General features: G+C 44.3%; 1 protein-coding gene across 7 annotated transcripts in view; it reads right to left on the bottom strand.

The window, feature by feature from the left end:
* Positions 1-13,072, bottom strand: part of ZNF362 (zinc finger protein 362) — a 190,792-nt gene that overhangs the window by 40,262 nt on the left and 137,458 nt on the right. For 4 of the 7 annotated variants that reach the window (XM_078643020.1, XM_078643023.1, XM_078643018.1 and 1 more), the window contains one exon: positions 12,589-12,934. In XM_078643020.1, coding sequence (XP_078499146.1) covers positions 12,589-12,934 — 346 coding nt within the window. The remainder of the gene's footprint in view (positions 1-12,588; positions 12,935-13,072) is intronic. The other 3 variants (XM_078643019.1, XM_078643024.1, XM_078643022.1) reach the window with 1 other exon arrangement.

Below are 13,072 nucleotides of genomic sequence, written 5' to 3'. Positions count from 1 at the left end.
ATGTATTTTTCCGCAGTGGGACCCCTCACCCCTAAAAAACAAAACAAAAAAAACACACTTTGCAGCTTTCCCCGTACTTCTTCTAATATACAAAGCACACCGCTGAATTGCATTGCTTGCCAAATGTGTTTTTCCTCATACATATCTCGCTGTCATTAATTGATTCTTTTCACCCGGAAACTGGTGCTCAAATGCCTTTAAAATCTCGGGTACGTGCTCTGTTTGACTGATGTGGCGTGCCTGTGGTGATTACCGTGAGCTGGGGATGTCATTTGTGTTGGAGAAGCACTGTTTGAGCATTAATGCACATGGAACGAGCTGTCATACATGTGATCAAGGCTACATTGTAGTTTACGCAATCCTGAGTCCAGAGTTTTACAATGTTTTCCAGCGCCATAAAAATTGTGTGATCCTGGGCAAATCGTGTTTCTGTCTTTATTCTACGAACTTCCAATAGTGCGCAGGTATTGGATAGGAAGTATCCGGCGCTAAAAAAACGCAAGGAGTCCATTCCATAGTGCATTTTTAGATGGATAATTGATTTTATTGATGCATATTTTTTCCCAGCGATTTTGACTTACGATTAATCTGTTAAATATAGCTATATAATTTCTTTTTTTTAAAACTCGATAATTGAAGTGAAAAGCGCAAAACTGAATATACGAAGCATGCGCGCGGATTTTGAGTCCTTTTTCTTTCTCAATTACCTACATCTTGTGTTTTTCCTCTCTCCTCTGGACCGACATGATGGCAGCAGCAACGGGAACCCGAGGTTACCTCACCTTTCGGCCATGAGCCAGCACCTGTACAGCCCGGCCCCTCCTCTCTCTCATTCTGGCTCGTCTGACTTTCAGCCTCCGTACTTCCCGCCCCCCTACCAGCCCCTGTCGTATTCCCAGTCGGCAGACCCCTACTCACACCTCGACCCCTTCTCCATCAACTCCCTCCACCAGTCTCACCAGCCCTCCCCCAGCCAGCAGCAGGGCTGGCCCAACAGGAACAACCCCTCACCCTCACCCACCCTCAACCCCTCACCCTCAACCCCTCACCCACCCTCACTCACCCTCACCCTCAGCCTCACCCTCACTCACCCTCAACCCCTCACCCTCACCCTCACTCACCCTCACTCACCCTCAACCTCATGCTAAAGATTTACAAAAAAAACCATTAACAATTTTGAGTCCTTTTTCTTTCTCAATTACCTACATCTTGTGTTTTTCCTCTCTCCTCTGGACCGACATGATGGCAGCAGCAACGGGAACCCGAGGTTACCTCACCTTTCGGCCATGAGCCAGCACCTGTACAGCCCGGCCCCTCCTCTCTCTCATTCTGGCTCGTCTGACTTTCAGCCTCCGTACTTCCCGCCCCCCTACCAGCCCCTGTCGTATTCCCAGTCGGCAGACCCCTACTCACACCTCGACCCCTTCTCCATCAACTCCCTCCACCAGTCTCACCAGCCCTCCCCCAGCCAGCAGCAGGGCTGGCCCAACAGGAACAACCCCTCACCCTCACCCACCCTCAACCCCTCACCCTCAACCCCTCACCCACCCTCACTCACCCTCACCCTCAGCCTCACCCTCACTCACCCTCAACCCCTCACCCTCACCCTCACTCACCCTCACTCACCCTCAACCTCATGCTAAAGATTTACAAAAAAAACCATTAACAATTCTAAAAGCACTAACTCTAATGCTGCGAGACCTATTGCATTTCTAATGCTTGTTTATCATTAGGTACTGGGCACCTTACAGTTGGCAACCACCGTTCTCTTTTGGCTGTATAAACACTGTTCTGTCTATATGCTTAAAATGTGCAAAATGTTAATAAAAAAGATTTAAACAAAATGTTGCTAGGAGTGCCCCGGGACCCCATATCCCAGACAGCAATGTGAAGAGGGTTGATCTCCCCAACTCTCTGGCACACGTGTACAGACACTTACACCCAGCGCAGACAGCCCTCCTCTCAGGTCGAACACAAACTATTTCTTGCATCAGACAAACACAGGGTACAGCACTTGCGCTCTCCTGCCATTTTGTGGGATAGTTCTGCAAAGCTTACAGCTCAGTTCAGCATTCAATCAAGACAGCAAGCCCTAGTTGCCTGACTAGAAGCCCAGAGTATAAACTGGTGGCATGGCGGAGCCTTCAAATCATCAAGAACCCCTCAAAGAGTTCCATTCGCAAAAGCACCATCATAGGTCAATAAAACTTGCCAAGGTCTTCCCAGGTACCATGCAGCCTGTCATGCAGAGCAAGGTCCTTTAATTATCCATCTAAGCTCTTAACCAAGTAAGTGTGAATCAGTCTCATAATTAGGCTGTGGCGTTTAGGTTTAAACCTATAAAAACTGATAAAACCCCACTGAAAGAAAAATAGCCCTCACCGGTGAAAACATATAAACACTGAAAAAACACCTGCACAACCACAAACTAAATGCCATTCAAAGAAAGGAAAAAGTGAGTGAAAGTCATTTTGTTCTTACTGAAGGGGTCAATAAAATGTACCTTTGTTATACAAGCTAGCAGTAAGAAACACTGGCTAACATTATTCTGCTTGAGTTTTGTTCTTTAGGGATGCCACTAAAATATTGTTTCTTCTTCCTTTTACTTTTTTCAGTTTTATGGCCTTTGGTCTAAAGATGCAGGGTTTAGTTTCATGTTTTAGGTTTAGTTTAATTATTTTATAAACTGTAGAGAATCAGGACATATCAAACTCACATTTGATATTTTGGCTGCATTTGATTCTTTCACTAATAGGTAAAATGGCTAGTTTCATCAAAATCTTTCCTAATATGTGTCATCACATTTGCCCACAGAGAATGGGAAAAAAACCTTAATACATCAGACCATCGTTTCTAGTTGGTCAGTATTGATAGTAGGTGAATTGCCAACACCTCAGGGTTTAAACATTAAATCTAAGGTATAGTGACAAGTATATATATCACCAAGCATCTGGGATAGTGGTGAAAACGTGACACCAGACTTTTGGAAAACATGGAAAGCAGTGTCACTTGTTATGCTCTACAAAAAAGGTTCTTTCCAAGTTCAACAAAGATTGGAGTGATATTGTTTGTATTTGTAGGGATTCAGCTACGTATATAAAAAATGTGTGTGATGACCTGTCAAAATTGATACCCGAGCTGAAGTGATTCCCTGTAGGAGATCCTTACCACTTGTTAGATGGTATGCTGAAAGCATCTTTACAATCTTCAGAGTTAATGAGGGATGCTATTGACTTTTTAGTCCATTCTGGTGCACTGTTTTCTTATGCCCAGGAACTAAAACGCAAATATTTATCATTTAGTGCTTTATGTGGTATCTAAGAAAGAGTCATCCAAACTGTGCCCCTTAGCTGACGGTTCTCAGCCCAAGGGGCTATGAATGCTGAGAGGGTCTTTTCACAGAAGTTTACATGGGAAGGAAAGCGCGAGCACACATGACCAAAGACTCACTGAAGAAGTATTGTATGGTGTACTATAATAAGATTAATTTGCAAAAATCTCTTTGGACCTCATCTACACTATACGTACACTGTCTATATACCATGTTCGTTCAGTGCAGAAAGCAAGCAATGATAAAAGCTAAACGTTCCATAAACACCGTAAAAACACCTTTTCTGTTGTGTTTAGTGGTGTGAAAATGTGTAACCACTGATAACAACTGTTTTTTAAGATATTGAAAACACTGAAAAAACCCCACCAGAATTTAGCAAAAATAGAAACTGAAAACAGGACAGCCTACTCATAATTATATAGGCTAAACACCCCATCTTGGCTTAACACTTTAGCCTCGCAAATCTGCTGCCTTGTGTTGAGGTTCGCACTATACAACTAGAGTACGCATGAGCAGAGATATGATTGATGCTCTACAATGTTACAATCCTCCTCATGTATCCGGTCTCGATATCAGCAGCATCCAATTACTGTATGTTACGGAGGCCATTCTACTCTGTGTGTTTCACTCTGCATGGGTAGGATATTTAGCCCATTGGATCTTAAGTAAGGTTGCCATTGGGTGTCCAGAAGTGTAAGAGTGTGTGGTTTGGCACATGTTGATGGTGCCATGGAGGTGAGGTTCTTCTACGGAGAATGCACCTCTTTTTCCTTCCACTATCATGAATTTGAAATAGTTAAACGGCAGTAGCTAGCTGGTTAGTATACTTTGATTTTTGGTTGGAGAGATATGTGTGTGTGTGTATATATATATATATATATATATATATATATATATATATATACACACACACACTACTATTATTAAGAGAGAGGACCCCCAAGGGCAAAAAAAAATCAACAAAAATAAAATCGCGGGGTACGCGCACCGTACGCGTACGGTAGGCGTACCGTGCGTGTACCCCGCGTTTTCCACTCTTCTTTTGTGCTATCTTTTGCCTCACTTCTCCTGAGAAACAAGATGGCTGCTCAGGTGGTCCCAGAAGGATAACATATATAAACGTTATCCGCTAATAGAATTAGCATTTACAAAACCTTTGAAATGTATTGAAAAAAAATATAGGTTTCACGCCTGATATAGTTAGGAATTAGCATTTAAAAAACCTTGCAAATTCACTTAAAAAAACATAGGTTTCAGGCCTTATATAGTTAGGAATTAGCATTTAAAAAACCATTGAAATTGCTCCTATATAGTTAGTTGTACTAACTATATTTCGAGCACCCGCAATCCACTGCTGATGATGTCACATATTACATCATTCATGACAGGGTCAGTGACATCACTGATGACATCACTGATGACATCTCAAATGACATCACTGATGATATCATTCATGTGATAATACGATGCACCTCCTCACACTCTAATATAACCTTTGATACACCCAGTGTTAAATACAGACTACCATTCTTGAAACCATTGACACACCAGTACCAGTTACTACATACGCACTCACTGATTCCTAGGTCTACACACACATTCACTCATTCACCCATAGAATCACTCATACATACAGTCACTCATCAATACAACACTATCATATGCACTCATACACCTATACAGACACTCACACACTGCCACTCATCCATGGAGTTACTCACACACCTAGTCAGTCATGCAAAGAATCAATCACACTTCCATTTCCTCAACTATACAGTTATACACACAAGACCTTTCTTATTCAAACATATACTAACACATACTTACTCTCTTATACAATCACTGATACAAGTACACAATGATCCATACAGCCACCCGCACATTCACTGGCTCTCATGTATAGTTATTTATATATGCCAACTCTCACATGCACTGTGTTTTACATATGTACTTGGACATGTAGCACTGAGATACCCATTCACTCACCAACACACCCATGCACACAGTCAACCACCCATATAGCTGTTTCTACATGCACTCTTGAACTCATACACCTAGTGAAACAACTGCTCACACATCTATGCAGAGTCACACACCTCCCAGCCACCCACACACACACTCAGTCTCCCATTCAAATACTTGGGCAACCAATCAATAACCCATATAGCCACTCATATAGCTACTGATTAACACATGCAGCAGCTTACACAACAACAGACATACTGATGCACACATTCAGACAGTTTAGTCACTAACCCATGCATTTAGTAAGACACATTTAATCACTCACTCATACAGTCACGCACCTACTAAATCCTTCATCCAGACACTTATACATCCACTCATTCTTCAATATGTAAAACATATTTAAACTTTACAGAAACACACAGTCACTGGATGATGTCATCAGTGATGTCAAATGAGATGTCATCAGTGATGTCATTTGAGATGTCATCAGTGATGTCACTGACCATGTCATGAATGATGTAATATGTGACATCATCAGCAGTGGATTGCGGGTGCGCGAAATATAGTTAGTACAACTAACTATATAGGAGCAATTTCAATGGTTTTTTAAATGCTAATTCCTAACTATATAAGGCCTGAAACCCATGTATTTTTTAAGTGAATATATATATATATATATATATATATATATATATATATATATATATATAATAATAAAAAAGTATTTACTTTACATTATATATTTTTTAATATTTTAAATGTATTACTATGAAAATGAAACACACATATATTACATACACAATCTCACCATAAAAATATAATCAATTCAATAAAAAAATATTAATTTGTCTATACAATAAATTAAATATCCCCCCCCAAAAAAAACATTTACTAAAAAAACTATAAATAGTAGGGAAAGCGTTGGACTTCGAAGGGGTAAGATTTAATATTTCCACTCTAGTCTGAGCTACAGTAGGGAAAGTGATGGACTTCGGAGGGGTTATATTTACTATTCCCACTCAAGTCTGAGCAACAGTATACATCGAATTACCTTCCCTTTCAAGCAGCAAAGCTACATATTAAGAGGCACCCATGAAAGTGGTATCTGTAAAGGTTTTCATAGTGGTCAAATAATAATTAAAGCTTTGGGAGCCTCTAGAACAGAGGCACAGCAGTAGCTTGCTTAACCAGCATAAACCTGAATATTCAAAAGTTAAATTATGGTCACATCGGAGGGGGTGGGGGGTGAAGATTTACTATTCTCACTTCAGTATGTGCAACAGTAGGAAAAGCGTTGGACTTGAGGGGATACATTTACTTTTCCCACTCATGTCTGTACAACAGTAGTAAAAGCGTTGGACTTCGGAGGGGTAAGATTTACTGTTCCCATTCCAGTCTGTGTGACAGTAGAGAAAGTGTTGGAAAAACTATGGGGCCGAATACGATGGAGGTCGCTGCTGGAATAGGGACCGCCCGCCATAGGTGCGGCTGTCCCGCAAAACGAATTAGGTTGCGCCCGCCACACTGGCGTGCGCATCCTGTATGTTTACATTGTGGCGGGTGGCAGCACCCGCCACAATGTAAAAATACATGTTTCACATTTGCATGTACAACGTGGCAGGCACCGTGCGGTGCCTGCCACCTTGTACATGCAAATGTAGGGGGGTAACATAGGTACCCCCCACGTGCAGCACCCCACCCCTGCAACGGGCCGCTCAAAGGCATTTCCCGCCTGTCTTTTTGCGGCGGAAACTTCACCGCAAAAAACAGGCATCCTAATACCCACGGCGGTGCCTGCATGGCACCGCCCCCATTGACCCATTGTACCTGGTCCCGCAACGCGGACGGAAAAGGCCCGCCTTGCGGGACCACGGCGGACGTTCGTTCCGTCCGCTGAGGTACCTTCCCACCGCCATCCTAATTTGGCGATGCATCGAAGAGGTTAGGATCAATCTTTGGATTCCAACTCTGATCAAAAAGGTGAACAGCAGACATTTCTTGTGAGAGATTCACTTTCATTTTAACAATGCTAGTCCCTTATTTCCTCTTTTCCAAGGAGGTAAAAACGTTATGAAAACTGTCCTCAATTGTTTTATGGAGCTGCCAATTAAAGGTCTTGCCTGCGAGTGCCTAGCATCATACCAGTGGTGTCCGCAGTGAATCAATCTGGGCGTCAAGTTAGACAACCAGTTGGCATTGCGAACCCACATTCTTGGCCTGGCCGGTACCTGTTACGGAATCCTGAAGATGCTCCGCAAATTCTTGCCTCTGCTGTTGGAGGAGCACAGGAGGATTACCGTTCAGGCTCTTATCGGTTCAAGGCTGGACTATGTCAACGCCCTCTTTCTTGGCCTCCCCGATTACCTGGTCCAGCGCCTCCAGGTGGTGCAGAACTCTGCTGCCCGGGCAATCTTTGGTCTTGGTAGGCGAGCCCGTGCCTCGGGGTTGCTTCAGAAGCTTCACTGGCTCCCTATTAGGAAGCGGATCCTGTTTAAATCCCTGACCCTGATGCATAAAGCTTTGCATGGATCAGGGGCGGGATATCTGCAGCGGAGGCTGAACTTTTATCATCCAGTTCGTTCTCTCCGCTCGGAATCCCTTTTTAAAGCTGTGGTTCCACGGGTAAGGAAGGCTCGCGCTGGAGGGAGATCTTTTAGCTGTCGAGCTCCCCAGGTGTGGAATTCGCTTCCGCTTGCTTTGCGCAGTACTCCCAATCTGCTTCAGTTTAGGAGGAGCCTGAAGACGTGGCTTTTTAATTCTTAGTTTGTTTCTCTATTAAATGGTCTTTTTATTTTCGTTTAGGTTTCTGTTTTTACTGTGTTGTGTTACCTTTTATCAGCCATTGGTGGAAATAAAGCGTCGGGACACTCCTGTTCGAGTAGCCGTACGCTATACAAAAACAACGTAACATAACATAACATAACAATCACTTCGCCCTCAAAGTACAATTAATAAAAAGACTTGCCCAGGACAGTGCATACCTGTACTTATGTGTAAGCTAGGAAAAATCACAAGCAAATAAAAGGGAGCTGGAGTTCCAGATAAAAATACATATTGTACTTCCTTCCCTTTAACCCCTTCCATGCTCATGACGAGCTGAGCTCGTCATGAATTGCGCCGCTCGCATGCTCATGACGAGCTCAGCTCATCATGTAACGCGGTTATTTAAAAAATGCAGCACAGCGCGAAAAAAGCCGCCGCACGCATGTGGTTAAAGCAGCAAGGCTACATATGAAAAGGCATCCATAACAGTGATACCTCTAAAGGTTTTCATAGCAGTCATATCATAATTGAATCTTTGGTAGCCTCTAGCAAAAGAGGCACTGCAGTGGCTAATTGACCTGCATAAACCTTAATATTCAAGAGTCAAAATATGGGCACTTAAAAAGTGCTTCATTAGGGATGAGACTTTGGAAATGCCACAACCCCATAAGCCCTTGGTGTCCATACAATGATCAATGAGATAAGTGGTGGAGGGGGTTGGGGGGCAGCAAGTAGGCGTCAACATGCACATCTATTGAACAGCCGATATTTTAATATCATGTGAAGCAGGTAAACAGCATCAAGAGATGTCGAGGCTGAGAATACCAGGTGAGTGAAATATAGAGCAGACCCTAAGTGAAACAAATTGTGGGGTTTGTGTGCTTAAAAGGAGGGGAATGGGCACTAAAGCAAAAGAGAATATTTCAATTCCGAGGAGGGAACCCCATCTATGGATCCTTTGGCCAAAAGAGCCTGCAACTCCTGATGCAAAACAGACAGGTGGTCATCCGAAAGCTGTTCTGATGTAGGTGGCAGGTGCAGAAGGTCAAAATGCAATGGCAGGGCTTTGCCCTGTTGGATGATTTGAAGGGCCTATTCGTCTGATGTGATGCTACAGGATGGATGTGTGCCACTAATGGCACACTAAAGAGGTTTTGAGGTTGTTATTGGAGGGGTGGCGTAAAGATATGCACAGGTGTTGTTTATTGGGGCAATGGCCCAAGCCCTTAAGGGCTGGTAGGGTTGTTGTTCAGGCGCCTGGGACAAGCACTGCCTACCCGCCAAGCCACTGGCATATTCCAAAATAGGGCAACATTTTGGGGGAAACTGCCATACTTATACAAAAGGACCCAAAGAGTAGCCCAGCTCCTTCGGTCATTACTTTTTAAGCCCGGAGTGGGGAGATGCATGCAAAGGAAAGTCAGCAATTCTCTACGTGACTGTGGCATAAGATGCACCTTCCTCTGTTGCTGGCATGGTGAGACGAAGGCTGTGGGGGAAACAAACAGTACTGTGTGAGGAATCTAGACAAATGGTACATACCAGTTTACCTCATCATAGGGTAGGGCAAACTTGCCTCCATTACTTCCATTATTGTTTCCACATGGAGGGCTCTGGTTGGAATATAAGCTAAGAAGTTGGTGCTCAACTGCTCAGTAATGGTATTGTGTCTGAGTCGGAAGGATTGAGTATTGGCTGTGCCACAGTGGGTTCCTTGCTCACTAAGCCACTGGAGTCAAGCTATCCTGGCTGTAGACGGCTGATAGCCAGAAACCGGTCCTAGGATGCTTGATTCCGGTCTAGGAAAGACATGGCTTGGCAGTTCGGGCTGGACTGTTCCCATGAGGCACAGGGTCAAGACTGATTTGCATATGGCCATGTCTGAACTGGGGTGGCTTGGTGAGCAAAATAAGGATGGATTAAACCCAGATCTGTGACGGGGGTGAATGTTTTGCCTGTGTGCAACATTCCGTCCATCATCTTGTGTGTTTTACAGTGGGTTTGAAGCACGGCCTCAGTTGAGGTCGAGACAAATGCAGCACAGATTCAGACACTGTCACAGATTGTGGATCCTCCTCTGGCAGGGACGTCTGTGGCATTGGTGCAGAGTTTGGTGCCAGAACCAAAGTTGGCACCATCACCGGTGCGGAACTCGAAGCGAGTTTGAGAGGCACATATAGCGCTGAGGGAGATCCTCCAGGGGTAACCCGACTAGAGGCCCATGTGGATTCTTGGGACCCCAAGGCGCTAGATGGACCTTGAAGAGTGCTGAAAATGTGCAGCATGACCTCCCTAAAGGCTTTGACCTGCTGACACATTGCTGACACAGCCGAAAAGCAGGGTGCAACGAGATCAAAGTGAGACAGAGAGCCAAGGTGATGCCCTCGCCCCTTCTCTAGCGATTGAGAGTGGTGGGAAGACTCAAGAGTCCTGCTTTGACTTATCCTTCTTCTTGGACTTACCCGAGGACAGCCTCTACGAAGGTCTTCTGCAGGAATGAGTCCGCACTGTGGTCTTCGATAGGTAGCCAGATCTGCACGAAGTCTTTTTATGTTTTGCCATATAGACCTTCACCTACACGTTTTTGGATGGCTTTCGGGTTCATCTGGCCAGTTGTTGCACGAATTGGAGCCCTGCGCTGATCCTAAACACCATAGGCACACATTGTGCGGATCTGTCATAGACATTAGCCTGCAGCAAAACCTGCAGGGTTTAAACCCTGTAGTCTTCGAAAATGGCATGTTGCCTTGCACACTGGCAGACTTAAGAGAAAAAATAACAAGAGAAAAAAAAATCTCCTCAAGTGAAGAAAAAGAGCAGAGCTCCGGATTTGTTTTTGAAGAAACCAAAAGAAAAGAACTGACGTCAGGGAACATGGATAGCGATTATATGCGGCTCCCTTTGTCACTTTCACAGAGGAACAAAGTCAGCACAGAGCCACACGACGCAACCTTCTAGTGGGCAGGAGCACTGCTTTTTGAGTTTCTGGAACAAGTCTGAGCCTTCAGGATATTCACAAGGTGAGAAACCGTCAGTTGGAAGTATCTATCAGAAAACTATACACTAGATTAGAGGCAATTACAGGATATACAATGCTTTTTGCACCGCTCAACCCTGAAACTGGGCACACATGTACAACAGAACAGACTGCACCCTCTTTCATGGCTCTTTCTGTTATGTCCATGACACAAGTTTAGCACCCACTATGTCAAGGGCGCATGCCCTCATTTGTATGAGAGCGTGTCCCATTGAAAATTAAAGGATGTCTTTGCTTTTACCGTTACAAGCACATGGAGCAATAAAGTGTCAGGAGACTAAGTGCCGCATAGGAAGTGGTGCACAATTGGTATGCCCAATGGAGGTTTTCTTTTGGGATCAGGGACACGTCAACCCCAAATGAACACACCTACAGGCAGGTGTAGTTGCACACTGCAACCTTTAGGCAAGGGTATCCATATACCCTGCTTCAAATTGATGCTGGTTCACTAGCAGTAAATTACAGACCAATATTTTGAAACCGTTGTTTGTTTCCACGGTTTTGCTCTTCCTAGAGCATGTTCAGAGTCAAGCTTTTTTTGGACTCCGTTGCACAGCCCTCATTCAAACTGGACAGTGTATCAGACTATGGTCATCTGGCATTTAGTATTCATTTTAGACAAAGGAAGACAGGCAGTAGCCCACCGCCAACTATCAATAAGCAGTACCAGCGGTAGGTATTACAACAGGAGTATTATTAACAGACAGCACTGGTAGGTAGAACACATAGTATTTGTATTCACAGGCAGCACTGACAGGTAGTACACAAGACTTATTAAAAGACCAGCACTGCTAGGTAAAACTTAAGAAATGTAAATACCAACAGGAAGCAACAGTAGGTAGTAGACTAGAAGTATTCAAATCAGTAAGCAGCGATGGTTGGTTTACACTAGTATTATTATAAGGCAGTCTTGGAAGTAAGAAAACCAGGAATATTATTAACAAGCTGTACTGGAAGGCAGTAACTAGCGTCACCAGGCAGCATATTTATGTAATACACTAGGAATATTATTTTTAACCCCTTGCATGCGGCCGCGATTCTGCGCCTGTGCGGCAAAATCGCAGGTGTGCGGGTTCATGACGGCCCCCAGCCGTCATCAGCACACGAGCACCGCGGAGCATGACGGACGGGGGCCGTCATCAGCATGCAAGGGGTTAATATTAGTATTGCTTTTAAGGTGAGTGCTGGTGTGTTGTATAGGAGAATCATGTTAGAGCTGCTGCTAAGACAGTGTGAATATCAGCAGCTAGCAGATAAATGGGTAGACTAGACATTAATATTAGCACAGAGGTAACGGTGTAATGTGGCACACCATGACGAACAGTATCAACAAGCAGTACAGGGAAATTAATACGAAGAGGCATTATTGGGGGACTGATACACTCACTATCTCAAGAGGGCAGCTCCAGCAGAAGATAAACAAGAAGTATTTGTTATAAGTAGTACAAGGCAGCACTGGTAGGTGGTACACTACCGCTCATTTTCCAACCTGTAGGTTTTTCCCTCTTTGCCAATATCCCCCGATGCCAGGATCGGATAGGGCACCACAAGCACAGGGTGCCCCGTTGGGGTTTCTGCTTTGATTTTCTTCCTCCCTCGTTCAGGCTTGGGTGCTCCAAGCAGGCTGTGGCCTTGGATGGTCTTGATAGAGTCCAGCGAAGGGGGGCTTCCAACTCCGGAGATGAGCGACGGGGAGGAGGCAAGAAGTCTGCTCTGGCTGCTGGAGGTTGGAGTGGAAGGAGTGCCTGTACTGGTACCCGTGCTGGATTCTGAGGTGCTTACATTGGAGGAGCGGGAGGACATGCCAAGCCCTGAAAAGCAAGAAGAGAAGCTAGCTAAGAATCCAAAACAAAAAAAAGAGAAGGAGGATAATGTCAAAAGGGGTATACAGTCATTTGTATGAAAGATGGGCAGCATCAACTGGTTCAACACACCCGCATCAAATACATAATCTGTTCCTTTGCTAGAATACA

The sequence above is a fragment of the Lissotriton helveticus genome, chromosome 5_1 (assembly GCF_964261635.1).
Source record: "Lissotriton helveticus chromosome 5_1, aLisHel1.1, whole genome shotgun sequence".
Classification (NCBI taxonomy): Eukaryota; Metazoa; Chordata; class Amphibia; order Caudata; family Salamandridae; genus Lissotriton; species Lissotriton helveticus.
Note: the sequence above shows the minus strand (reverse complement) of the source record. Positions and strands in the feature narration are given on the sequence as shown.